This window comes from Melanaphis sacchari, unplaced genomic scaffold, assembly GCF_002803265.2.
Source record: "Melanaphis sacchari strain LSU unplaced genomic scaffold, SCAv2.0 Contig26_pilon_pilon, whole genome shotgun sequence".
Taxonomy (NCBI): Eukaryota; Metazoa; Arthropoda; class Insecta; order Hemiptera; family Aphididae; genus Melanaphis; species Melanaphis sacchari.
The window spans coordinates 1091776-1116727 of NW_020271143.1; the positions used below are offsets into that span (position 1 = coordinate 1091776).

The window sequence follows — 24952 nt, forward strand, 5'->3', positions numbered from 1 at the left end:
TATATATATGTATTTTAACATATGCTTCACGTATTATATGAATTGGTGTACCGCAAAAAATTTGTAGAAGAAGTGTGCTACATTGTTAAAAAGGTTGAAAACCACTGCACTAAAACGACCCTGGCCGTATTCGTTCCCAAATCGATCACCATTCAATATTTTACGAGTTTACGGCATAAATTTATGATAGGTGTTGTGCGCCAAAACAAAATATCGGTAAAACGTTTCGTGTGATTCATGTGAAGTGAACCCCGTCCAACACTTCGCGAACTCCACATCCGCCTCGCATACGATTAAGATATTGACGGGTATTGAACATCGAACGATTTAAAATTTTAAAGCCCGTGTACAGGAACGTAAACTAGTATCTAAGTAATATTTTCCGAATAGGACCACTCGTCGTATAAACGCCGAAGATAATATTAATAACGAACGATATTATTGTTTGTCGTGGTGCGATCAACAAGTTCATTAGTACGTTTTTTCGAGATATGAACAGTGTTCGTTACGAATCCTTTATAAATACTCCTCGATTCTCTAATGTACCTACTTACCGTACCACTAGATTAAAGCAATCATATACACAAACTAGATACTCGATAGTATAGCAGCAATCAATCGTCCTACAGTGGTTAAAGTGGAGGAGAACGAGGGGGACGGAGCAGAAGTTCAATATTTATTCAAACAAAACATCATCAATAATAACTGCTTTAGGTAAGACAGATTAGATAGTTTAATTATTAAATAATTTAATTATAACTATACTTTTGCTTAAAAGTATTATATGTAAAGACTGGATTTATATCCATTTTAAATATATGCATGCTGCATGCATCATTAGGTAATACATTATAAAAAATATTTTATTAAAATGAAATAATAGATACATTGGTGATATAAATAGGAAAAAAAATACGATTTAATGTAGTGTGATAATTAATTGGTAAATTCCTATCTATGAAACTGGACCCTCCCCATAGAAAATTTCTAGCTACAACCCTGTATCAGCTATATATTAATCTGATGTAAATTGCGAGTATGTCTACAAATCTAAGTTTATTTACCATTCGATTTCCTATTTATCTATTTACAGGGTATTGGGTATTTTATAATCATATATTATTACCGAAATTAATGTTTAAAATATTTATTAGTCCCATAAAAACAATAATTTAATTTTGTGAATTTTATATTTTTATTTTCAGACTTTTTTAATTATTTGATTTTTTTTTATTTGACTTATACTTTTGTATTGATAACGTTCTTTTTTTTTTTTTTAATCGAAACAATAATATTTGTAAATTGAAGTTATAAAAAGAATGACATTCAAGCATAAAATTGTAAAAAAAATACTAAATATATTGTATTCTAGCTATTTTATTAAATTTTAATTTTGTAAATTAAATAATTTGTTTGTTTTGGATTTTTTGACTGAATTCAAAAATTTGCTTGGATTGTTAACTTGACAATAAAAAAAGGTCCAGACTTTTCAAACTATTCATCAGTGAATTATTTTTTCATAACTAAGATCATTAATAACTTTTAGATTAAAGTTGTTATATAATTATTGATTCATTCAGATTATTTTAAATAACTACTGAAACTTAAGAAAAATAATGAGCTCAATAATATATACTTCTAATCATAGAATTGAGTGCCTGCGTTATCCATTTAAAAATTAAAAATTATAATTTATTTTCTTTTATTATATTGTTTAATCTATTAACAATTTATATTTATACCTACATTTATATTTTGGAGAACATTTCATATTTTCATAGTATTTTACTTAAAATGATCTAATATTATTTATTAATATACTATTAATAGTAGATTATAAAGTTATGTTTATGCCAAATGTTAATGTTTAAATATTCAAAATATTCCAATATTAGGTATAACAACAGATAGGTAATAATATACTAAAATGTCCACGTTATGTAACTTCGGACTTCTAGCTGTGTGATATAGTATATTTAAAGTAGGAATTCAAATACCTATATTATATAATAAAAATTTAGGTAGTTATATTAATTTATATACAATAGACTTGGATCTCCTATAGAAGTCAGCCGTAGCGAAATGCCATCATGATATCTATTAACGTTTGACACGTTTACTTATTGTTATTACATTCAAATTCTACAGGAAACAATCAACTTCCGAAACACTAAAATAAATGCTTGATGGTTGATTGTCGTTCACTTTGTACGGAAAAACAATGACCGGATAAACATAGACTCGTATTATGGGCTATCTAGCTGAAGATATTATGCATTATGAACTGAGGTTTTAAATTCTAAGCACAGTGATGAATTAATTTTACATTTACAATCATGTGCGTTTTTTGTGTCTGTATAAAGTATAAACAATAAGAATTTGATATAACTTCAATTTTCAACTTTGAGAGTATGGTATCTGGTATCTGATAGCAAATTGGATCTAGTTTTTACTTTAGAAAAGTTAAATTTAAACAAAATCTACTTGATTTTTATGGAGTAATATAAAACCAAATGACCTTAAGAGGACGTCGCACCCGCATTAGTTGTATACGTCTTACACATGTACGATATAGTAAATTTTCGTTCACCAGTTTTAATAGTGTGCTTTTAGTTTTGATATTAGAGTAAATTGACCTATAATCAAACCTTTAAGTAAAAACATTATCTGTGTTCTCACCGTTGGTTTTTTTACGATATTTTAATTTTTAAGTGAATTATGAGTATTTTCATGTATTTCTATTTTTCATACGCATAATTCACTTAAAAATTAAAATATCGTAAAAAACCAACGGAGAGAACACATGAGGATGTGACGTCCTCTTAAGTAGGTACTTGAAATTTTAACCAAATATAATATATGTTAGCGTTTCCTAGATATAGTATTTTTTTTCATAATATTTTGACTCTTTTTTTCATAGATATTTATAAACATTTGAAATTTCCATTTTATTTTTTCATTTTTTTCAATTATTGGCGATAAAATAAATTTTCGCTCGGTCAAAAAGCTTATAAATTGAATACAAGATTTCATCTAACTACCTACGTGAGTTGCTTTTATAGTTATATAAAAATAATTAAAATGCACAGTCACAATTCATTTTTTTATACATTTGAACTTTGAAGTTACACAAAACTATGAATAACGATTGAATATAATAATAGTAATGAATTGATTATTGATTTAAAGTATTTAAAGTATAATCACTCTGCTGACTGCTCAATATGTGTGACCGTAAAAATGCAGATGGTTTAGGGCGGTGATGCGAAAATAATAATGGAGGGTTAGAACTCTACAAGCTCCTTCGGGCTCTGAGAGAAAAATCTTTGTTAACTTCCGGAGGAGGAAGAGGAAGAGGAAGTGAAACACAATTTGTACGAATCGCACTCGCCGCTCGGCAATGACGGCAATGCGCATCTGTTCGAATTCTTTACAGTAGGTACCTCCCTTATCCCTATCAATATTAACTGCGGCGATGAATATTTTTTTTTACACGTCCGACGTATACGACACTTCGAGTACCGAACCGTACACTCGTCGATAATAAGTAGGTCACCACAGTGACCTATTTATTCGTGGAATATATTATTATTGTAATATCATAACAGGTTATTGACTGTTTTACGATACCTGTACACAGCACACACACACACACACACACACACACATATATATGTATATATTACAACAATACGATACGCCGGCAGTAGCTGGTAGTATAATGGCGTAATTCAATATTTACACTGGCGAGGAACATAATAATTATTTACGTATCGTATACCCGAACCTGACATTCTGCGATAGGTACGCAAAAGGGGGACGATTAGATTATTATTTTTGAACCGGAGCAACAGCCGCGTTTTGAGCGGCTCACACCGCTCGGACGCGTAGCCGTCGCGTTTAAAATTTCAGATCGATGGTTATAACAAGTAGGCCGCCGCTACACGCGCGCGGACGCGAATACACACACGCACGTCGCGCACGGACGTACACGCACCGGCGCAGCGTAACACGCACACGGCACACAATTTGTACGTGCACACACTCGTGGTACGCGTTCACACTTACACGCGCCGCGCGCCTGCGCACTCGGGTAGCGCATGATCCGCTGATATCTTCCGTGGTTTATCAATGGTAGCGTATGGTTGGTCGCATACTATAAAACCGAATGCACCGAATCACCGGAGTAGTGATTGATCGCGTACGTTGCCGGCGAGTCGCGCTCCGTTCTCTCCGTACCGCACAGACGACGACGTTCTCAGTTAATACTATTTTAGTACCTATTAATAATATTCGATTCTCTCGTTTTATAACACCCATCGCTGTTATTGTTGACTGATAATTCGATATAATTTATTTTACTGTCCCGCCACCGATCGGTCGTCCGTAGAACATAAATAATAATCTGTGCCCTTCTGCTCGATTTTTTCGATTTGATTATATTTTATTATCGATCATCAATTTACATATCAGTCTTACGTATCTCTGGTAAGTTATTTTTAATTTACCTATCATTATTATTTCAATCTAGCTCTCCGGAACTTACGTATAGTAATATTAAAAGGGTCGATTCAATTTTCTGTTCGGTATAGGCGTGTCTGTTATTGTTTTTGGGGGCGGCAGGGTAGACGTTCGACATCTTACTCCCTTTAAATTATTGAGATCAAGTAGATCAGCATTTATTGTTTTATTCAACTGAATTTCGATTTATCGCAAATTAATGATACACAGTATCCACTAGGTATAATTAATTAAAAACAAAACGAAATATACATTTTATTAGGGTTGTATCATTTTATACCCACTACAAATTTTACTATTTTATTTTTTGTACTCTTGCCAATAATTGAATGTGAACACGCCTATAAAGTGGATGTGCAGTATACTATTTGAGAGAACCTATTGTTTCTTAATTACTATTGTTGTCTATTATTGTGATTTTAGATTTCCAAATAAAAATAGAAAATTATAGTTATAATATTTTAGTTTTAGTAGTTTTTCATATTATAAATCTAATAAATAGAAATAATAGCCATCAAGTGCCTATGACTAACTCAATTAGCAATTACTATAATTTTGTATCATAACTTTCAGTAAATGGTTATATTATAATTTGTATAAATACTAACATAATAATATATTTTTTTAAATTAATAATTATTTAATATGTACCCATTTTATAATGGTTATGTAAGTATATACTTATATAGTTAAATATGATGTAAACTACCTAGATTGATTGGAATTTGCCCATGTATATAATGTAAATATATTTATGTTTTATGTTTAATACTTCTAGTTTTGCATATTTGTGTATAGTATTTCACTAATAAAATAATTTAAGTATTAAACCTAACAAGGTAAAAAAAAAATACTAATCTGAAGTTAGGCAACAAATATTTAATTATATGTAATGAAATTAATAATTTATGTGTCAATAAAAGAAATTCAAGTATGCAGTAAACATAGTTCAATTACCATTTCTGTAATGTGTGTTTTTTAAGTTGCTTACAACATTTAAATATTTTATTTTTAATATGAATTTGTGGTTATTACCAAATAATAAAGAAGAACTAGTGCAAATGCTTTAAGAGAGAGGAGTTTTACTACTTGTTGGAGTATGTTCATATAATCATGAAGCCATATTATAAACCACATGCAAAATTTAGAAAGATTATCTGATTATGACTTATGAGGATTATTAAAGTGGTATTATAAACTCAACATAGAAATCACATGATACTGCCCTGGTTAATATTTGACAGAATTTATTTGATAACAAAATCCCATCAATATGAACCAATTTAATTCAATTTTTAGAGACAGAATTTTTTTTACAATACTAATTTTGTATTATTTTATTTTATATATAGTTGAATGGTGTTATGTACAAATATATAATAATACACAGTGATATTTCATATTATTTATTAATTATTAGCTATTTAATTAATACAATTAAGCAAAAATAGCAGTAATATTTTAATATTATCCAGTAAATTCTCAATTGATCCAAGTAGTCTGGGTAATATGTAAGAATCTTTCTATCTGTATTTAAAACTTTAATGAGTGGTGTTTAGTTATCACCAAAGTGTGGATTTGTATGTATTTACATATTTATTCTGATGGATTGCATAATATGCTAAGTGAGCACAAAAATTGTTTCATGACATAACAATTTAAAAAATGAAAATTTTTTAATGCATATTTTTGCATATTTTGACATTTTTTTATTTTAAGGGCTTACTTTAAAATTTGAATTGCATACATAATTTTTTAGTGCAATTTTGATGTTTTTTTAGACATTTTTTAAATATATACTATTGCAATTTATTATAATATAAGAAAAAAATATTATATTTATATATAGTTTCAATTAAATCAAAATAAATTAATAGTTATTAACAGTTTTTCCAAATATGATCTTAGATCAATAATCAGTAAAATAAAATATATCAAGATAAGAAAATATCGATTACGACCATGATTGAATACTGACATTATTTCACTATTGTTCAAAAAATAATTATTTTATGTATATTTTTACATTTTAATTTTTAGTGTATATATTTATGCATATTTAAGATTTTTTAGTGCATATTTGGTTGGTTTTTAATGCATATAAATCCATGCTTTAGTTATCACAAAATTGTCACAAAATATCAATGTTTCAACTTGTTGGTTAAAAGTACCTAATGCTAAAGTTCCATCATTATTATAAATGCTCTTTCAACTCAGAATTAAATAATATGAGTACCCAATCAATATTTTTAACAGAACATAAAAATCTAATGAGGTCATTCTTTTGCTGTAATTGCTTGGATAGTTTAAATTAAAATCACTCCTCAGTTTATTATGTAAAATTACCTTGGGTAGGTCATAAAATTGTAAAAATTACAAACATCAAATAGCTATACCTAACATTAAAACTGATTTCCGTGAAATTCTGATATCGCCATCATTGTTAACATGCAAAAATATATTTATTTTTTTTGTAGAAAAAATGTTACCAGTGAAGTTGTTTTAAACCATTATTTCTTTTTTAAATAGTTAAAATATTATTTATCTAGTTTTTTTTATTAATATAATATGTTAATAAATTTTGAAAGTAGTATATAAGTTATTAGCTTTGTACAATAGGTAGTTGTACACTTGCACCTATAGCCTAATTTATGTAATACAACAATAGATAGTTGTACACTTGTACCTATAGACTAATCCATGTAATATAACAATAGGTATCTGGTCAAAAGTTTGAATATTAGTTATTATTTTTGACAGTGTAGCTATTCAATGTACCTAATGTCTTATCTGGCCTTGTCTATATAAACATGATACATTTTATTAGTTTATTGATTTATATTGCTTTTAAAATATTTATTTAACCATAAAATAATAATTTATGCAAACTATTAACACAAAACACAGTGATAATGATATATTTTTATTATAATTTATTATTAAAGACAAATATTTAATTAAAAAAACCAGGAAACCTGTTCTGCTGTATATCAAGTTTCAAATCTATCTCGAGAAGTCATTATTATGGATATGTTAAAATATTGTTGTTAATTTTTTCTAATTATTATTAAAAAGTTCTTATATTTTCTACTTATAATTTTCCAAAATATAAATTAAATTACTAGAAATCAATATCAAAAATGATGACTATACTGATGTTTATACTGACTTATAAATTATTATACAGACTGCAGTGAATATTTAAAGCTAGTAAACTATTCACTATGAGTTTATAAATATAAATGTTATCTTTTATATCAATATATGGTTTACATAAAACTAGATGCTGTTTATATTTTTTTTCTCAAATTTTAGTATTTTAATGATAGGTTTAAACAAATATTATTTTTTTCAATCTTGGTAAGAATAAAATAAAATTGTGATGAATTAACATACATACAAAGACATTTAATAATATGCCTTCTGTTTTTATAACAAGTACAAATAATTCCTATTTCTTCTAAAATGTATAAAATTTATCTTTAGCACTTCCTGTGCATGTGAAACTGAGTAATGGTTGTAAAATGTTATTCATGTATATTATTTTAACTTTTTCAGGTTAAAATATGGCCAACCAGTCAAATCCTGTGAAAAAAGTTCCTATTCATTTACAGGTAATTATATGTTATTTTTAGAACAAAGTATTAACTGTCTATGTGGTATTTAATATTTTAATATTTAATTAGGTACATATAATTATTATTGCTATGAAATTAATTAATTAATTTCATGAGAAGAAATGTATATTTTTAATAACTACATAGTAATTACTCACTGGACCATATCGTATCATGTTAAATATGTTAAACACTATATTGTGTGAGATAATAAAATTACATCATTGCAATCTACTATAATAATACAATTAATAACATTATTATTCTATTCAAACTTCATTCTTCATGATATAATCTATAGTAAAATTACTATAAATACTACTCAGAAATTTAAATTTGAATTTTAAGAGTAAGCAAGTGAGTAGACACTGCTCTACTATACATTAGTTTCGGGTGGATCACTATTATGGGTGTGTATTTGAATTAAATGATATGTCATTGTACATGGAAAACAATTCTGAATAGAAATGATCTGTTAGAGTATCAGCCTACATCTCTAATAATATATTTAATAATATGTTTTTTTATATAATAATTTATTAAAATCATTTATTTTATTACTAGAATATAATTATTGCAATATTTATTTATACCATATTATATTAACTTGTATAACTCAAAATTTAATAACATCCTTATGTAAATACCGTAAATAATATAAATAGATAATATTTTAAAATAAATCAAAAATATTATTGCATTATTGCATATAATAAAATTCATAATAATATAATAATATACATAAGAGTTCTAAGTTTCAGCAAAAAATGTTTTAGATTATAATAAAGTTAATGATTGTTTATCTTTAATCAATTTCATCAAAATTTGAATTTAAAATACCTATAAAAAATAATTACCTTTATATATTTTCATATATTTTATGATTTCAGCATTTATAAGGAATCTTAAATTATATTTTTATTTCATAAATTTCTAAGTGTAAAAAAGTTGCAATTTTTTATGATTTTGACAAAATTTGTCATAGTTCTAATACTAAATTATGACGTACAAAAAACAATAATTGTGCTATAAATTTTTAATATTTTTATACAGATACAAGAAAAACTTACAGAAATCTTGTATTAAATTTTCAATTATTTTTACCAAATAAATAATTTTTTATAATATAATAATATAATATAGTATGTAATAAAAACAAGGTATAAAAATATTTATAAAAATGTTAATGTATAGGTACGTATTTGGAAAATGTATGGTACACAACTGATAATCGAAAACATAACTAAATCATTTGTCATTTTTCGAATAGGAAAACCATTAAGATTGGCTGTAGCCCATAAGCGCAAAATATGACCCAAATTCAATCCAAAAGTGCAAAAATAAATATTCCAAAAGCACAAAAAAAAAAAAATATACCCTTTTAACAAACTATAAACGCAAATAAATTTTACATATAAGTCAGGTATAAGTTTATACTTTATATATATTGTATTATTATCTTAAATGATTTTCAACCTTCACCGTAATTTTTTACAATAAAATAGATTCGATAATACTTAACTTCAACTGAACACGATAACTGTCCATGTATTTTTTATTTATAAAATTATTATATATATTTAATTAAAATTGATGATTTGATTTAATAATTAATAAGTTTGAAATGAAACTTATAGTGTGACGGGTACAATATTTATTTTTGCACTTTTATCCCACTATACAAGGTATACAAAAGCGTTCAATTTGCATTTTTGGGTTTCACCGTAAGATAAGATAAAATATGAACGAAATGTATAAAAGATAAATATAGTACTTTTATTACTTAAACATTTTCGATGTGTGAATGAATTGTGTTTATTTATGATAGGTAATTTTTAATTTTGGAATCAGTTTTTAGTGTCCGCGTCCACAATTAGGAGTATCTACTATTAAGAGGTTAAACTCCTGTTATGTGCTTACATTTTTGCCGAGGAATTTAAAAGTGTCCAGTATTGGGAAAGGTCCACTATTGAAAAGTGTCCATTAATATAAGTTTCACTGTATATCAAAAAAATCAAAAATTTTACAAATATATAAAAATATACGTGTTTACTCACAAACATGTATAAATAATATGTAATATATTATTACAAACAATTTACTCAGAAACATTTATAATATAAACTAAAATCAATTATTATTATTAATTTTAATGTTGGATTAATAAATTTTTCCTTCATTATTACATGATAAATGCCATATTGATGTTGTTATAGAAAAATAAATTATTTATATTAATACTAAATAATTATAAAATGTTCTAAGAAGTTGTTACTTTGACATAGCTCAGAGTCGTGATTTTTCATTCAATTCGTATTTAACACATTCATCACAATAATACCTACTATCAATTAGGAGGTTTACTTGAAACCTAATTCGCAGCATAGTAACTTATCTCCAGTCAAAAATTAATTTTTTAAAACAGCTTTGATATTTTTTCGATTAATTTAATTACCGTTATATTATTAATATTGTCTTAGTTGTATTCGACTCAAAAATCACGACGACTGGTCAAAATATCTTCGAAATAATATCTTTTATACTGATTTTTGTTAGCTTATTATTTATATATCTATATTATATCTACGATCGACATTTTATATTTTATAATATATATATATTTGAAAATAGTTGCTAGTCTACTAATTGCTAGGTATTTACTATGTGTACATATTATGCCATAAAGATTAAACTGGTAGAGGCCTTATCTGTTTATTAGGTGGGATTTTCGTAACTTAACTGTAGCTGGGTATTTTAGCAGGTTTATATATCATTAATAAGATTGTCAGTTCATTTTTGATTTACTCTTTAAATTTGATTTAAATACAAGACTCTTACTTTCATTAAAAGTCAAAATGGTTATAACTTATTATTACACCATGGATATCTCCTAATTTTTCATAAAAATGGTAAAAAAAATATATTTGACGCTGTACTGTGGTGATGTCAAGTTCGATTGGAAAAACTTATCGAGAGAATCAAGTCCATCACGTCGTAATAAGTATAATAGGATCATGTTTAAAAATTGAAAAAAAATTGTGAAAAATTGTTCTGAAATACCAACAATTTAATATTTAAAGGGCTTATCTTACAATATTCATTATAAATCGTTAATTTTAAGTTTTTAATATTTATAATAATAAAAATAATTCTACAGTATATGTTTGGCTTTTGAGGAAATGTTATTTTATACCCGATTTGTACATCTATAACATGTATTACAATTTATTAAATTCATTATATGAATAAAGGTTAGGTTTTTTATAACCAGTTTAAAAGATATATTGATCAAAGACATTTTCACAAAAAATATTTTTATCAAGATATTTTGACCAAAGATATTATTTCGAAGATATTATGACATGAAACTAAAATCACGGTTATTATAAATTAAAAATTTGTCAATTTATATTTTATATTTATTTTAATATGATATCAAAAAATTAACTAATATTGTATAAATGTGTTTTTTATAAAATAAAGATAATTAAGACTTCAAAAAAATCATCGTAAATTATGTTAAAAACTAAAAATATTATTTTATGATAATAAAGTCGTTTAAAATATACTGAATTATAAGTTTATTATAGTAAATATAATAATTGTTGTCGAAAAACTAGCAGATGATGTTGAAATGAAAGTTATTTGTTAGAATTTATAATATTTCAGTAAGTAACATTATATTTTGTTTTAGAGCTCGCAAAACCGTATTTTGATAAAAAATGGCAGGATTGTTAATGCAGACAAAATGGTTGACAGTGATGTTTATATTGAAGATGGCATTATTAAGTATGTATAATATAATTTATTATTATTGTTTAACTTCATAAAAAATCAAGTGGAATGCCATATTTTATGTCTGCTTTCTACTTAATATATTATTTTCTACATTAGGGTGTTTAGTGAACCTATAGTTTTTATCTCAATATTATGCAGGTCTAATTCTAACAAGACTTAATTATAAAATATATTATTCACAATAATAATCATTTAAAAATTGTAATCCTTTCTTTAGTTTGTTTTCAAATTTATGTTTAGACTATTTTTTAGCATATAAACGTTTGGACTATTGGATTTATAATATACATTATTATGTTTTTTTGCAGCGTCTTTTTATAATTTGGTTAATAATGTTCACGAATTGACAATTCGTGCCACATAGTGTATTTTTATTGTGTATATTTTTTCATATTTTAAATGAAATGGATATTATTGCATACCATAATTATAAACATGAAAAATGATGTATTTTCGACTTATAATCCTATTTCATTAAAAACAATGTAGCTAAAAAACTAGATGTTGCGTTATAATTACTATACGCTAATACAATATATTTAATTTCTTAAAATCAGCAATTTTGTCTTTGACGAAAAAAAAAATAAAGCATAAATTTATTTATAAGTAAGACTAACATGCAATAAGAACTTTTTAGCCTAGGTAATTGAAACGTAACTTAATTAATTCTTTTTAATGCTATTCCACTTATTAATATAGTTTGTGAATTATTGGTAAATTTATTGTATATTTTATTATATTTTTATCATATATTTCAGAAAATTCTAATAGAATGAAATATATATTTTGCTATTTATAATGTGTGTATATCCAAGCCCTAGTATATTCTAGTAATAATAATTATACTTTAATTTGATAGAACCCTTCCCCTGTTATCAGTCTGTTTCTGCATTGACCTATTCAATATTTAAAGGATATCCGCTATTTTTTAAATTGGATATAATTTTACTACTAACCCAAATAATAGCATATGTATGTAATTACTGTAAAATTACATTCTGTTTAATTTTGGACTTGGACTCACCTTTTAAATCAGTAAAAATCATTAAATATTTAATTTTTAAAGTGGTTTTTGATAAAAAATTGGATGTAGTTTAAATTCTAGGAGATAGTGTTAAGGTCAAGTAAAAATTCCCGACACTTTCCCAAATAATCAGGAAAAATTAATTTATAATAACCGAAGAGCGAGAATACTTCACAAAACCAGTTTTTGATTAAGTAGACATTGTTTATTTGTTGTAATTTAAAAATAAAATATGTTAGTTACTTACTGTACCTATATAGTACCTACTCTGCAGTAGACTTGAATTTTTCACTAAATATTGAAGTATTTATATTCGTTTTTTCTGATTATGATTTAGTTTTAAAAATATTTTTTTTATTTTCGAGCTTTAATGAAGTTTTTTTCAATTTATTATTTGTAAGTAAAAATCAAGAATATTTAATATGTTCCTCATAAGTTGTTTTTACTTTTTACAGAAATTTAAATATACCAAAATTATACGGTTATAATATTTTTTTTTTTTAAATTATGATTAAATTTATCGAAATCGAGAATATTTTCAAGTAATTTTTAGTCAAAAATGCATAACATATTTAACTTAAATACCTTATTTAATTCAAGATTATTTTTATATTGCTATTACTAGAACAAAAAATATAACGATATTTTCTTTCATACTTTTGAATTGAATTTTTTAAATGATTAAAATGACCCAAAAAATAAAAATCTGAAACAATTATTTATTTGACTGAATATGCTAGTTTAATGAATGATAATCCCTTGTTTATTATTAGCTATAATTTACAACTGTATTATTATTTTTGTATTTTACTCATCTATTTAACATTTAATTGTATAAAAAAAATTAATGAATAAAATGTAGATATAAAACAACTAATAAAATAATCAAAATATTTTAACGATTAATAATAAAAATAAAAAAAAACTTACTTTGACCAAAATAGATGTGTTAAATCTAATTGACAAATCGAAAAAAATATTTTTGTGTTTTGAAGAAAGCGTGTATTGCATATCGCGGTCATCTTGTATAAGCGACTATGTAGATTGGTTTTACTGACACAAAAATCGCATCAGTGAACACAAAATAAAAATAGTACGGTTGTAAAACACTGCGTTTTAAATGTTTACACTTGAAATGATATAAGATAAACAGCTATATGTCTATATGTATAGTTTATATGAAATCTAAGAATACTAAAATATAGTCAAAATATATACGTCCTTAGTCCTTAATCCTTACAATAATTGTTTTAAAATTATTTTAAAAATGTGAGATAAATTTAATAGTTAAAAATAATTTACATTAAATTGTTTTCTCTAAGTCTTATTCCTTGTGAACTATTTTTATATGAAATTCAACTTTATATTACTTAATATTCAAAATCCTACATAAAACATACTTTACTTATAAATTATAACTATATTTGTTCATTATAGATGAACTAATTAATTATTTATTTTTTTTATTAGAATGGTTGGTTGCAATCTCATTATACCCGGAGGTACAAGAGTTATTGATGCAACATCAATGTTGGTTATGCCAGGTAAAATGTTAAAGAAATGATTTAAATTTAATTCTTATAATCTTGCTGTTAATAGCCTATATGTATGTATATAACTTTTATATATGATTTACCATCGCTTTTGGACATGGTGGTTAAGTTTGCAATTTATAAATATCAAAAAATTTTATAAGCTTTACACTAAATTATAGACGTGCGCAAACTTCAGGTATGGCTAAATTCAATCTACCCCCCCCCCATCACGCTCACACAAGAAAAAAAATTATTGAAATTTTCAATTTCAATTTCGAAGTGACCCTATTATTAGTGACTAGAAACTGTAAATAATCATTTTTAATTATTTCATATATACAATTATGCATCAATATTGATTTAAAATTTTAACCAAATATAATTTAATAAAACAATTCAAAAACAATCAAAATATAATAAATAATATTAAAAATTGTCAATTAACATTAATATTTATTTATTATTATAAATTATTCATTATGTAATTTGTATGTATATATATTGTATACAATTATTATTATGCTGTCAAATAAAAATATGTAATTATAATACTATTTATACTTATCTTTAATCGTGTAAATATCTTTGATTTTAATTTATTTTGTTATCAATTTTCTATGGCTATAACGTCTTATTACTTTCTTAAGTACCAATTATCCACTTAGGTATAAAAAAACAAAAAGCTCAGGTGAGACTAAAGCCAAATTAGCCCTACCTGTGTGCACGCCTATGCACTAAATTTATTATTTGGGAATATATTCATTATTATAAATATACGAGTAGATAATATTAAGTAAATAATTATTAATGTCTACAAAAGGTAAATAATATTATTAATTATGTATATTTAAGTGAAGATTATGCAACAAGTGTATTGTGTACTAATTTAACTATTAATATTATTCATAAATATTGTTAGCTGTACTACTATAATAATAGATAATGTGTTGAGTCTTTAATAATAAAAACAAATTATCTCATTGTTATTGATAGACATTGTGCGTTGGCAAGATATTAAGAAATCTAATATTTTTATTGATAAATAATAATTTATTATTATCATAATAAGAATATTTATGATATAAATAAATCTGGTTACTTTATAATAATTTTTTTTAACATGATAAACTAATTTTAAAATTTTTATATTTTTAAATTAACCACTAAAGCAAAAAATATAGATATTATATAGTAAACAAAATTATAAAAATAATAATAATATAGTTAAAATTAATTAATCAAATAGGTCAAATTTTAAATAAAAATAAAAAATTTTATTTGGTCATTGTTTAAACAATCTAAATTTTTCAAAACTAAATATATGTTGAATTTTGTTTAAATAATTTATAATATCTTGTATAATACTAAATTTCAAACTCTAAGTAGATTGATGATTGGAAATATTTGATCAAAAATGAAGTTGTTTATTTTTTTGTATCTAAAATTATATTTTGAAATAGTAAAATGTTTCTATCTTCGGCATTTTGGGTGGTCTCTAGTAGTAAAAAATTCTTAAAATTTAATTTAAGGTTATTTAAAAAAATTTTCTTGCAGAATTTGTAAATCACCAAAAATTTATAGTTACAATTTTTTATAAGTGTACATAAAAGAAACTGATAAAATTCATGAAATTATTAATTTTAATGGGTTCTTGGCTGGAATTAAAATATAAGACTCCATAAATAACTTTATGAACTATTTTGTCTTATTTCAAAATATATTAACTGTAGGAACTTGAAACTTTTAAAATTTGTATTCTTAATTTTGTACACAATGAAGTTTTTAAAATATTTTAACTAATTTTAAGATATTTATCCCATAAACCTATTCAAATCAAGTTAAGGAGAATAATATTATAATAATTATTGTACAATAAACTTGATGTTTATGGCCAAAATTAATTCAATCTACTGTTTTACTTATAATAATATAAATATATTTCTAAAATATCCTTAGAAATGAAAACTAACTTTGAATCTAACCATGTTAATCATTGTTTCTTGTATGCAATGATTTTATTTTAAATTTAATTTTAACATATTTATTAAAGTGATTTACTTAATAATGAGGTACATAATGTGCTAAGTGCACTAATACTACTATGTAGATTAATGATTCTCATTTTTTTAAATGTAATTTACTAATCATTAGTTTTTAATTTTAAACAAAATATAATTACAGTACCAATTATCATTTAGCTAATTTTTCAATAATACTGGTGGGATATGCTTTGCACGTTTATAGATAATATTTTTTATGATATTAATTCTGCTTTTAGCTTCAAATTAAATGTTTTACATTACCAATGACAAAGAATTATCTTATTACAGCAATGTTTATATACTGTGTAAATTTTTTTGACGTCATCACCATCTATCGGAACGCCAAGCACAACTTCTCTGCTGGGTAAAATACAATATCGAGACGTGCATTAATTGTTTGAAATGATATCCAGACAAGTTGAGGTATAAGATTAGTTTAAAATGAACATGAATAAATTAACAGATCTATTAAGTGGCAGGATGAAACATATATTTTATTCTAAAATCATAATTTTGTCGTATTTTAAATAGAAATACAACGTATAAAAGTAATAAGTGGTTATTATAAATGCATAATATTTGTTATGCATAGAATATTAACTAAATATTTCTTAAAAACCCGTTTTATACGTATATGCAATAAATATAATGCAATACATCTTATAAGTTTTAAGTTAATTATTTTAATATTGATTATCAGTTAAATAAGAGTTGGTCATTTTTAATAGGTAATTTTTTAAATATCAAAACATTCTTTTTTAAAAAAAAAAAATTAGATAACTTTTGTTATTTAGTATTACTTTAAAATGATTTTTAGGTACAAATGTTACAAGCATTTCATACTTTGGAAAGTTTATCTTTAAAAACAATAACTATATCAAATTAAATGTAAAGAAATGATCTATTATAAAAATGTTAACATTATTAATTTATTTTAAGGATGTATTAAAATAAACGCTTGATAAAAAAATCAAACTTTTGAACATTTTATAATTTAGTTTTTATATTTTAAATAATTTAATTACAAAATATGTATAATCCTTTAATTAAAATAAATAAAATAAAATATCATTGGACAACATTATAATTTAAAAACAATAAACAACTTTATAATTAACAATACTTTTTGATATTACTATTAGTTTTCAAAATACTTTGCCAAAACATATGTATTTAAGTTTTTCATTAAAATTTTTTGATTTGCTGCATTTTAATTTTAATGCAATGTTATAGTCTTATTTATAATTATTATTAAAGATATAGTCTTACTTTTGTCATAACTCACTACATACTAATATAAAAAAGGAATTGTAAGTCGTCTAATAATCATCTTTTGTATATAAATAGTAGATTATGTAGGAAAATACCATATTTTTATCCATAAATTCTAAGTGTACATTATACATTTTAAGTAAATGCTAAAATGTATTTCGGTTTTATTTTTTTTCAAGGTAGTATTTTTAAAACAAAAACATTTATATCATGTGTAAAATTATAGGTGGTATAGATCCTCATACACATTTGGAATTAGAATTCATGGGAGCAGTGTCAGTAGATGATTTTTATCAAGGAACTAAAGCTGCAATAGCTGGTGGAACAACAATGATAAGTATGGAATATTTTAATTTATGTAAAATAAAGTTATTTAAATAACCATTATGTTTATTGTAGTTGATTTTGTGTTACCGAGTAAGGGTGAGTCTTTATTAGATGCTTATCATAAGTGGAGAACACGAGCCACAAATAAAGTTTGCTGTGACTATGCTCTACATATAGGTATTACTTCATGGTCAGATCAGGTAAATTTTAATCAGAATTTTAAAAATAAAAATAAATTACATGTTTTAATTTTTTTTTTGTTTATTTGTACTATTATTTATTGTTATATAATTAATTTTATTAGCTATTATTAAACATCAATTATAATATTCAGGTAAAAAGAGAAATGGAAGAACTTTGTAAATTGCATGGAATTAATTCCTTTAAGATGTTTATGGCATATAAAGGAGTTTTTATGGTTACTGATTCTGAATTATATAACAGTTTTGAAGCATGCAAAGAGCTTGGTGCAATTCCAATGGTACATGCTGAAAATGGAGATATAGTATTTGAAGTAAGCAGCATATACAGTTTTTAATTTATAGTAAGTTCTAAACTCATTTCTATTTAAGAATACAAAACGGTTGTTAAAATCTGGTATTAATGGACCTGATGGACACGCATTGTCTCGACCTGAAGAAGTTGAAGCAGAAGCTGTTAATAGAGCTTGTACATTATCAAATCAGGTATAATTATTCTCAGATAAAAAATAATTACGCGGTATCTAAATGCTCAAGTGACCATGTGAATAATAAGGAACTTTGATCAAAATCACAGTAAAATATTCAAAAACTTAGTTCTTGGCATCTCAATGAGATTTAGAAACGAAAAAATTGTTAAAATTAAGATTTATTTACTTATTTAGTTATTGGATGATATAATAATTAAAATTATTTATAATTTCATTCAGATTATTTGCTTTATAAATTTTATGGGACCGAACAGCCATCTTAAAAAAACTATAGTTATGTTTCCTCTGGTTATAGTAAATAAAAATATATTAATATTTATTTCAAGTTTCAAATAATATAATACTATTAAGTCATGTAAAATTAGTCAGTTAATAATCTTAGATTCAAATTACCAGTTCATTTTCAATTATTTTCTCTTGAGATCTAACTTGATTCCCTAATAACTATAGATAACTTTTATTATTTTTTTCTTTTGTAAAAAATTAATTATTTTTTCAATTTTAATAAAATATTTGTAAAATTTAGTACAATTTTGAAAAACTTAATAATTGTTAATTTTGTGACCTAGTTGCCAAGTTGTCAAGAACTATTTAGTACCAATTTACTAAGTTGTAAAGATTTTACTAATCAATGCTACACGAATTAATACAAATATTTTTTTGCCTTAATATGTATTAGTTTTGATTCATTTTAATCATATATGTATTTTTAGGTTGGATCACCATTGTATGTTGTTCATGTAATGAGTAAGGCAGCTGCTGAAGTTTTAGCGAAGCATCGTACTGAACAAATCAAACAAAATGGGAATACTAAAATTTTTGGTGAGACATTAGCAGCTGCAGTTGGAACACATTGGGATGAAAATAAATTAACATGTTGGCATGATGCTGCAGCACATGTCTTAAGTCCACCATTAAGATCTGATCCTAATACTCCAAATTTTTTACTAAACATGTTAGCCAGGTAATTTTACCTTAACGAAATTTAGTTGTACAAACATATTTTGTTTTTGTTTTTTATCATACTTTAGGTTAAAAGTGAAAATATTTTAATATTCTAGTGATAAGTTACAAACTACTGGAAGTGATAATGCAACATTTAACAAAGATCAAAAATCTTTGGGTAAAGATGATTTTACAAAAATACCTAATGGCGTTAATGGAGTTGAAGATCGTATGTCTGTTATTTGGGAAAAGGGTGTGGTTTCAGAACTTTTTGACCCATGTCGTTTTGTTGCAATTACAAGTACAAATGCAGCCAAAATTTTCAATATCTATCCTAGAAAAGTAAGTTGTATTTATTATATGTTATTTATTCATATATTTAGTACTGAGAATAAAATAAATTATTTTAAGTTATTATTATTAGTCTTAACTTAATTAAAAAAGAACAAATCTATCCTGTTTTTTGATTATATACTCTATCAGTGGTTAGGTTAAGTGGTAAGTTATATCAGTGGGAGAATTTAGATATTGCCGATAAAATATAGTGTTGATGAATTAACGAGAATTTGGTTGTTAAAATAATCATCTAATTTTATAATTAGTAAAATTGAAAATAAATTAATTTTTGGACAATCGTCCATCGATAGCAATCATTTGAGTGTTTTATAATGATTGGCCTCTTTGGGAGTAATCTAACATTGATAAGATGTAAAGCTTTCTGCTAGTCTTCTATATTGTGTAATTAAATCGAAATATAAACCAAATAATGCATTGAAATGTTGCTGTGTAGATGCGGCTTTACGTTTACATATCAGTTGAGCTGCTCTCTTATTACTTTTGATTTATAGTTTATCCTTAAAAGAAATAAGTTATTAGTTGTATAGTTAGTTATTTTATATACTAAAATAAAAAAAAATTCTTTCTAAACTCTAATTTAAGGGGAGGTGATGATTTTTAAAAATGTACAATGGGAGTATAGAATAATTAAAGTTGGAAACCTTAATTCTTTACTTATTGAATATTAGTTCACTTATTTATTATTACATATGTTGAATTTGACAGCTAAAAGGTGGGTAAGTAGGTATGGCTTTGCTATACATTAGGTGTCAAGTGGGTCACTATTATGGATATATTTAATTTGAATTAAAATAATTTATCAGGTATATAAAAAAACGATTCTGAACAGAAAAGTTCTGTCTACAAACATTACTAAGTATATTTCATATGTTTTAAGAAAGTAATTAAAGTAATTAATTTTATTTTAATTATTACAGTAAATTTATTTAATTGTTGCCAAAAATATTAAATTTATTATATTACTAATACTTATTTAATTATTATTATAATTATGTATATATACATATATACTTATATATTATATTATTATTGTTTACTTTTAAGTCAATACCCCTCAATACAAAACAATGCAAAAAAGTTAATGGTATAAAAATAGGTAGATAATATGTTAAAATTAATCTAAATATAATAATAAAAATTAATTATATACATAAAAATTTTAAAGTAACTATGGTTACAAAACAATTATTTTCATAATAATATTAATTTTTTTTAATTTTTTTTTTTCGATTATAAAAAAGTATTGAGCATTTTGAGATTTGACCTCTTTAAAGTCACTATTACTTATTTTGTATACACTCTTCAAATAAAAAAAACACATCTTTGTTAAATTAATACATTCATTGTTCTGCTAAAAATCTAAAATTAAAAATTCAGAAAAAGTATTTCAAATTTTTTAATTTAATTAACTGAGTTAAAATATTATAAGTTAATTAAGATTTAACTTATTATACGTCTTAATCCCAATAAAATTATATTAAATTGTAAATTTTTTTCTATTATATTTTACTAAGATATGAATAGAATATATATTATTATAATTTATAACATATTAATTAGTTTCATAGGTACATTAATATTATTTAATTTAAGTTAAAAAATTAATTAATTTAGTATTGTGTATCAATGTAAAATTATAATACGTATATTTTTTTTTAATTGCTAAAATTATTATTTGTTGTTAAATTTGTATTACTTTTTAGGGTTGTATAGATGTTGGGTCAGATGCTGACATAGTCGTGTGGAATCCAAAAGGAAAGCGCATTATCTCTGCAAAAACTCACCATCAAGCTGTTGATTATAATATTTTTGAAGTAAATATATTGTCATTTGTCACTAATATAAACTTATACCAATTTAAAAACATAAATAAAAATAGACAATCATATGTATTTTTACTAATAATTTTTTATTTAGGGAATGGAATGTCATGGTATTCCTGAGTATGTATTAGTTGGTGGCCGTGTTTGTGTTGATGAAGGACAATTAAAAGTTGTTCAAGGTCATGGAAAATTTATCCCGACACCTACACATTCAGAATTTGTGTACAACAATGAAAAAGTATAGACTTTTATTCTTAATTTATATTTAATTAAATTATTCAGATAATTGTTACATTAAATAATTCAATTTTTTCTTTCAATTCTATATTATATAACTATCAGCATATTAAGTTCATTATTTATTCATGTATCAGTTTTTTAATTAAAAATGTATACTTAAAAATATAATTTTTGTTATTTTTACCTTAATAATATCTTCAAATGGCAAACATATATTTTAAGAAAACTTTATAAAGTTATTAACTAACTGGATGAAAAAAATCTGAATTTGAATTTTGAAAATTGGAATTTGATTATTTTAATATTTATTGCAATTGACAAATCGTTAAATTATATAAGAATAAATTACTTTATCATTATTTATTTAATTTTGTAGGGGGCTGTACTTAACTGTATAGTATTATAATTTATAAATAAATTTCTATAAGCTATTATTATTTATTTAATGTTAAGGTATCTGAAATAGAAGTTACTGACGAAATCAAAGAAATCAAGGAACTGAAATTGCAAATTTCTCCACCATCAAGTGTCACAAGTGATGTATCTATATGTTCTAAATCTCCTATGATTCATACAGGAAAAGGAATGCGTATGGAAGGTCAGCGAGATCTTCAAAGCTCCTCGTTTTCAATCAGTTGTAAGTAAAATTACCAATAAAAAATTTATTTATATTTCTTAATTATCAAGTGAATAATGAACATAATATTAATTTTAGCTGAGTTTAATGATACTGTTAAGAAGTCTAGTATTCGTGTAAGAAATCCTCCTGGTGGACAATCTTTGGGTTTTTGGTAATATACTTATAAGTTAAAATATTAAATTATATTCTACTACTAGTCCAACATTTAGAAAATTTTATTAAACATTATATTGTCTTTAAGATTAATCACTTAATTTTATTAAAACTGCTTAAATTACAATTCACAATATTATTCTGTACATTAATTTAAAAGTCATTTTTATTTTATCACAATTTTTAGTTTACTTGTATATTATTATTTATAACGACTTATTTATAAACTGCATAAAAAATTTTTTTAACCATTGATATGCAATTAATAATAATTTATAACAATTCATATAAGTTTAAAATTGATTGTTACTTTAAGTATGAATTTCAAATTATTAATAATATTATGTTGTGTTTTGCTTGTTATCAGTATATGCATTTTATATGACTTAATACATTTATTATTAATTATATTCAAACGGTTTAGAACTAACATTTGTTTTTATTTTTTATTATATTATCTTCAAGTTACTAGTAAAACATCATGTATAACAAAATTAAACATATTTTCAGACATTTCATAACAAATTGTTGAATATTTTTTATTCAAACTGCCGAATATATACCTAATAAGAATTATTTTGAGATTAAGGTTGTTGTTATAAATTATGTAAGGCCCGATCAGTATGAGTACAAAATGGCCAAAAAACAAAATTTTAAAATTTTAATATGATGTCTACTAACTTAAATATTAACGCATCACTCAATAAATAGTAAAATAATTGCTGACCATTGAATAGAAATTGGTAAGTAATAAAACAATTGATATCATAATATTTGATACTTGGATTTAAATAAAAAATATTCAAAAAAAAATTATCAAATAAATTAGATTTATAATAAATAAATTATTATGTTTGTTCAAGTTTATTCTGACTGATAAATATATACATACACATTATACCTACCATAAGTATGCATGTAAAATATTATTTAGTTGTTTTCTACATTAGTTCATCAAAATCAATATCAACCGCTTTGATTATGTTGTCGTTTTTTTACTTCAGATAACGCTTTAGTTTTTAAATATATAACACTCTTGGATTTTGGTAAAATTTTTTTATTCTTTATATTTTTTTGAAAAGATTATAGAACCCCAATGAACGCGTGTAGGATCCTAAGAGTTCATAATTTAAATTAAGTATGAATTCTATTAAAAGTTATTTTAAATAAAGTAAAAAAAAAAATTGTTTTAAAAAGTTTATTAATTAGTACAATAATAAACATAACTAAAAAGATAATTTTTGTTCATGTTAAAATTATTAAAACTTTTAATTGTTCAAGTATTGGATTATTGATATTAATTTGTTACACAATATTTTTATTTTGTTCTTACTTAAATATTTTTTTCAAGGATTTTAATTGATTTAATATATAAATTAAAAATGTTTATACCTATGTATACATATGTGAATTTTGTTAGTTTCCTATGTATTTTTAACACATTGATATTAAATACATTTTTAGTGTTAGTTCCATTATCAATTTTAAAAATTAGAGTTGAAGCTTTGCAAAATACTTTTTATTTTCTATTGATACACAACATTAATTCATTTTACATGTATTTTAGGAGTACCTTGAATTATAACTTTAAATAATTTTTACTATTCTATATTTTATTTTTTAATAGGTTTAAAATTAATTAATAAGTAGCTCCCTCATACAGAAATACTATGATTAATTATATTGCAGCATAAATATAAATATTAATTAACACATTATATCCAAAATAAAAAATACGTAATTTTATATATTATATTTATGATGCTTAACATAAATAATGAGAATACATTCATAATCTTTATTAACTTCCTAAATGATTGTCAATCGAGAAGTAACCATAGTAAGTAATTAGACTATTAATAATGTTTGTATACCACCGATTCACTGTAATAAGTTACAAAAAACAAAAAAAGGTATTTCAACACTGATTGTATTTTTTTCTCACAGTTTTAAAAATTCTTTGATTA

General features: G+C 23.7%; 1 protein-coding gene across 2 annotated transcripts; it reads left to right on the plus strand.

Moving 5' to 3' along the window:
* The first annotated feature begins 4173 nt into the window (after positions 1–4173).
* LOC112595292 (dihydropyrimidinase) lies at positions 4174–23059 on the plus strand. 2 transcript variants are annotated; one of them, XM_025340433.1, is made up of 14 exons: positions 4174–4488; positions 8080–8135; positions 11833–11927; positions 14431–14504; positions 18036–18146; positions 18209–18336; positions 18471–18650; positions 18709–18822; positions 19541–19791; positions 19889–20114; positions 21833–21943; positions 22047–22190; positions 22646–22829; positions 22908–23059. In XM_025340433.1, the coding sequence occupies exons 2-14, from the start codon at positions 8088–8090 to the stop codon at positions 22985–22987; spliced, it is 1746 nt and encodes a 581-aa protein (XP_025196218.1). In that variant the 5' UTR covers positions 4174–4488; positions 8080–8087; the 3' UTR covers positions 22988–23059. The 2 variants fall into 2 exon arrangements, with proteins under 2 accessions (XP_025196218.1, XP_025196219.1); XM_025340434.1 differs by lacking the exons at positions 4174–4488; positions 8080–8135; positions 11833–11927; positions 14431–14504 and adding an exon at positions 16873–16960.
* The last annotated feature ends 1893 nt before the right edge of the window (positions 23060–24952 follow it).

What these genes read in the sequence shown, in the direction of transcription:
- LOC112595292 (XM_025340433.1), top strand. Translation starts at nt 8,088, where the DNA reads ATGGCCAACCAGTCAAATCCTGTGAAAAAAGTTCCTATTCATTTACAG. An exon ending in TTACTTCATGGTCAGATCAG is followed by an intron (nt 18,337 to 18,470) that starts GTAAATTTTAAT and finishes TATAATATTCAG; the next exon opens with GTAAAAAGAGAAATGGAAGA. An exon ending in TCAATATCTATCCTAGAAAA is followed by an intron (nt 20,115 to 21,832) that starts GTAAGTTGTATT and finishes ATTACTTTTTAG; the next exon opens with GGTTGTATAGATGTTGGGTC.